This window comes from Montipora foliosa, chromosome 8 (genome assembly GCF_036669935.1).
Source record: "Montipora foliosa isolate CH-2021 chromosome 8, ASM3666993v2, whole genome shotgun sequence".
Classification (NCBI taxonomy): Eukaryota; Metazoa; Cnidaria; class Anthozoa; order Scleractinia; family Acroporidae; genus Montipora; species Montipora foliosa.
In genome coordinates, this window is record NC_090876.1 from 42,988,091 (window position 1) to 42,993,090 (window position 5,000).

Here is a 5,000-nt window from a genome sequence, read left to right on the forward strand (position 1 = left end):
TGGTTACGAGAACGCTATTAGGCAATCAGATTCGAGGATTTAGGATTCCGGCCAACTGAGATGCTTCAGTGGATTATTTGCCAGTCCCAAGTATTAATAATAATGTAACCTTTCATGACATGATTCGAATACATGAAAGGCAGCCTTTCAGTGTTGTCGGCTTTCTCGATACCGTAACAATGAACGGTTCTCTTAATTGTGAATCAGTTGGATGTATCCTGGTGTGTTATTAGCTGGTCACAACTTCTCGACTGTATTGTATGCCTCTGTTAATGCAATCAAGAAAAATGGATTAACTACAGACTTCTTTATGGTTTCAAAAGTAACATTTATTAAAAGCACAGCTTAGATTAGTCAATTAATCTATAAATTGATGAACAATCGAGCACGCCATTTATTTGCAGCATGCGGGAGGTGGACAGCACGGTGGTGGAGGGGGAGGAGGGCATGGGGCAGGGGCAGGAGCTCCAGAAAGTCCTTGGGGTCCAGGAGGTCCGGGTGGTCCAACGGGTCCTGCGCATCCAGGGCAACCCTTCAGTCCGGGGCATCCAGGAAGGCCGGGGTTTCCGGGACAACCTTTAGGTCCCATTGGTCCGGGTGAACCTATAGCGCCACCAGGGCCTGGGGGTCCGGGAAGACCCATGGGCCCAGCACATCCTTTCCATCCGGGACAGCCGGGGGCTCCTGGTGGTCCAGAGCATCCTGGTGGTCCGATTGGTCCCATTGGTCCGGATATTTGTTGCACTGGTGGTGGAGGTGGTGGTGGTGGAGGGCAACACGGACAACACCTCTTGGACCCTGATGAAATAAATGTGGAAATTCTTGCTTTAAAGACATTATAGTCAAAAAACAGTAATCTTAAGAAATAATCATTGCTCATTGCTATAAAATTGTCAAGTTGCACATCCAGCCATGTTAGTGACGATCTCAATTTCAAAATGTTTGACCAGAATCTAAACATTCCTTTGTTTAAACACCTTAACATCCATTGACCACGGGAATATTCAGGGGGAAGGGGTACATTGCGTGGCTAGCCACACCCATCCTTTTTGGGCTCCTATCCGGGAACAAAGGTAATACTGCCAACATTTTGTCGCAGATTGTTGAAAAAAGAAGTACAGTTTTATGCAGGGCTGACATAGTGGTGAGAGTTCTCGTCGTCATGAGTGGGTTGAGTTTTTTGGTTCTCTACTCTAGGTTTTTCTTCGGGTTCTCCATTTTCCCCCTTTCCTCAAAAACCATTGTAAATTGTCTCCTTTTTTTTTTTTTCACGTCTTGTTCAATATCAATCTGCCAACTGAGCCCTCCCCCTCTATAAAAAAAATGCTGAATCCGCCTCTGCACTCCACACCATTGGCAAAGTAGTAACAGTGCCGCGGCTGACCTTCAATAGTAGCGAAAACAAAGCCTGAAAATTGCTAACTTCAACTACGTGAAACCGGAAGAATACTCCACTAAATATTAAGTTGGAGGTTTCAAAAAAAGTGAAAGCATGTCATAAATACCGTCATTAAATTCTCGACCTCGGATATTGCGTTCCTAGCTTTCTGATTGGTTCAGTCAATCTCTGTTATCAGCTCATATACCGTATGACCTATTATCGTTCGTCGATTATCGGTTATCTCATCGATTATCGGTTGATCCAAGTGTCCAAGTGTCCAAACATTAGAAAACGTCAGGAAACTTTGTCAGTTCAAGGTCAAAATAGAGTTTTACTGATGTACTTTATTCTCTGAAAACGAGATCATTCAAATTTTAATGTAAATATATTTCACTGAAACACGACAGCTTGGCTTGGAACAAGAATAGCGGCAAGATACGTCAATGTAACCAAGCAAGGACAAACTTCAAACAAGATCTGCTCCAACAAATTACCTTTGGGTGCCTTAAACAAACTTCTGAAAACACAAGCTAGTTGTTATTTAATTCCAGTTGACTATAAAAATTCGATTTTCATTCCTGAACAAAGGAAAACCGATTAAACCACTTTTTGAAATAACAAACGTTTAGTGCCCGAGGAAAGAATTTGTGGAGTAACTTCTTCCACCAAGTATGAGCTATTACTGGTATTCTGTTTTGTCGTTGTCGCTCTCTTTCTCTCTCCTTTAGTTTCTGTTCTAGTCATATGTCCTCCAGGCATCATGCAACCTTATCAGAGCTTCTAAAGGTATGCCAAAATTGCAATTTAGAGAAAAATGCAGCTCTACATACATTAAAAATAGACTCGGCTTTAAGTTTATATCCCTCTGATGCCTGATTTGAAACACTTCGTAGCCACCAGTGTGGACCACAGCTTTCATGATATCTTACACTGGATTGAAAGAAGCGAAAAATGCAGAAGGAAAACATTTGCCAAACCATTTTCCACCTGAACACGAAAAGCGTTGACTGTTAAGAGCTATGGTTAAAGTAGTATGGCAGTGTAGCCGCGTCGAACTACAGAAAGCGCGTGAAAAATGAAGCCTCATTTAAATTGAGGGGAGTTAACCTGGGATGAGCCTGTGATCCATTTGAAAACCAGTACCTGGTCAGCGGTCAACTTAAAAAGAAACAGGTGACCTCAATGAGCGCTAAACTTGAGCCCACGATATGGTCACGAGATACTGGTCAGCGGATACCTTGGTTTGACAGGTGTCAATTGACCATAACATGGATGATGTATGCTGTAAACTAGCGTGATAATGGTCACATTGTCATACATGGAGGGGCGGACGTACGGACGTACGGAAGGTGGATGACGTCATAGCTATAAAAACGAAATTTCTCGCATCGACGGGTTTCCATATTTTGTTAATAGAGAGATTAAACATCGCGTTTACGTGAAACGGCAATCGCGAAACGGTGGGCTGCTGCTTGTCATAAAAGCATGAAAATGATGTTATTCGAACTCGTTTCTTTCTTTCAAAAAGTCACTTGATACCTCCTGCTAACAGCCAAGAAATGAGCTCATATCAAACGAGTTTCTTCTACTTTTGGCAAAACGCAAATTTTAGTCCAACGTTTGCCGTTTGCCGTAAACGTGATGCTTAATCTCTCTAATTATGGTGCTCCGCGCGGCCGCGCGGAGCTCCGTTAATATGTTAAATGAGGGATGAGGTCCATGTGTTAGCTTAACTTAGTCAAAAGTTGACATTGACGTCGTTTTTTTTAAAAATTGGCCCATAATAACAAAATGTTCTGGTTACTCCCTCATCTATAAAGCAAGCTGTTAATGAAAAGTACTTGAATACTCGACAAATGTCATTCATTAAAACCGAGTCTACGACTGTGTTAATTACCTGTATTTAGAAGATAAATTGTTGAAAATTGCGGCATTAGTCCTCGGCGTGTACCTGGTGGCCTCATTTCGTAGCTAGAGGCTTAAACATAATATACTCTCTTCATGCACTATGTTCTACCCTTTCTGTAAATTCAGATGCCTTGGAACTATGGTATTGCTAAAACTTAGGCAATGGTAAACCTGAAGCATTTCAGGTGGAAGTAATCAAACGATTCAAAAAATTAAAATTGAGACGTGCTTAAATGGTAGTTATGTTTTCACTTTATGGTAGCAAATTATAAACTAATTATTGAAGTTTAAAAAACCCAACTTGCGTCCCGGTCGCCAAGTCGGTGGTCGATAACAATAGATCTAGTTAGCTTCCGGCTTTGTTAATTCGTCCACCAGCAATTGCACATCACAATATTGTCACCTGTGTCTAAGGTGATTCTTTGCAAACCACCTACTGTTAAAATATTTTTCCGTCATGTGTACATTAGCCCTTTTAAAGTCGTTGTTTCGCTAAATAAATCACATCATTTAAACAAGACTAAGCGGACTACGTATTATTTGAAGAAGAAAAAATTAGTTTGAAAGCGTTTTACTATTAAGCGACCCGTTGAGCTTCACTGTTCAGGAGACAAGCTTTTCGAAACACTTCACTTATAAACGAACTCAGTGGAAGAGGAAGAGGCACGAAGAACGATGCACCTTTCTCGACACAAAAGTGGCTACGACAAAAATTGACGAGAAATCAGAAACCGCTTCATTATCTTTCAAAAAAACAAAGCAAAAAGACTAGAAGCAGGACGTCGTTACAAATTACTTTCATGTTCATTTATTTGACTTTCCTACGAATGGGTGTTTAGTGATAACCGTTACTATAGATAATTGGGTTATTTCTTCAATTACAAGCTTAACAAAGCAGGCTGTAAATTAATTTTGCCCGATTCTCTCAGTTTAGTTGCCAGAAGTACTGTGAATCATTCCTGTGCCACATTTAGCAATCTTTCTTATGAGAGCATGCTACACTTTGTGGGCTTTCGAAGAATTCTGGAAATAGTGTCAGTTTCCCTAAAAAAAAATTGCTTCATTGTTTGTTTGATGACCAAGTAATCAAAATACCTTACCTTTTGTTGACTTAGCTTGCGCGTAGCACAAACACACCCCGACTATTAAGATTGCTAATTTCAAATGCATCTTGCCTGTTAAAACAGAATTTTTTTTGTAAATTATATCATAAAAATGTGGCTACAAAGATAAATACTAATAGTGCCTTCGGATTTGTTTTCATCGATGCAAGGTTGATAGTTTACACTTTCTTAGTGAAAATAAGATTATTGTTTTGACTGTAATTATTATTTTGTCTAAACTCGCTATTACAAATCTAGTTTGTTTTAAATAAATGTAAAATACACAAAAAAGCAAAACTTGACTTTCAACTTACCTCTGCTGGCTGCTCCAACAAAAAAACTGAGTTGGATGTGGCCTTATCCAGCGAGACTTAACCATTTACCAACACGAAAGTAATTAATTTTACATGCTATTGTATGCGGTGTTTCAATTTGATTGGAGCAGAGTCATGTAATAAAACGGGTGATGTCAGGTAATATGTACGCTTCGTTAGTTGAGTACAGAAAAGGTCCTTGTTTCGGATGATTGTCCAACTTAATTCCACACGCTTGAAGTCCTTATAATAAAAATAATTAATGTTATGTGATTTTCATTTATCATCTTTGAT

General features: G+C 39.8%; 1 protein-coding gene across 1 annotated transcript in view; it reads right to left on the reverse strand.

The window, feature by feature from the left end:
• LOC137968836 (collagen alpha-1(I) chain-like) overlaps positions 1 to 4,788 on the reverse strand; it is a 21,629-nt gene extending 16,841 nt beyond the window's left edge. Inside the window, exons 1-3 of the mRNA XM_068815311.1 lie at positions 4,707 to 4,788; positions 4,390 to 4,464; positions 399 to 798 (exon numbers count right to left, since the gene is read on the reverse strand). Of these exons, the coding sequence (XP_068671412.1) occupies positions 399 to 798; positions 4,390 to 4,459 (470 nt within the window). The 5' untranslated portion in view covers positions 4,460 to 4,464; positions 4,707 to 4,788. The remainder of the gene's footprint in view (positions 1 to 398; positions 799 to 4,389; positions 4,465 to 4,706) is intronic.
• Positions 4,789 to 5,000: the final 212 nt, after the last annotated feature.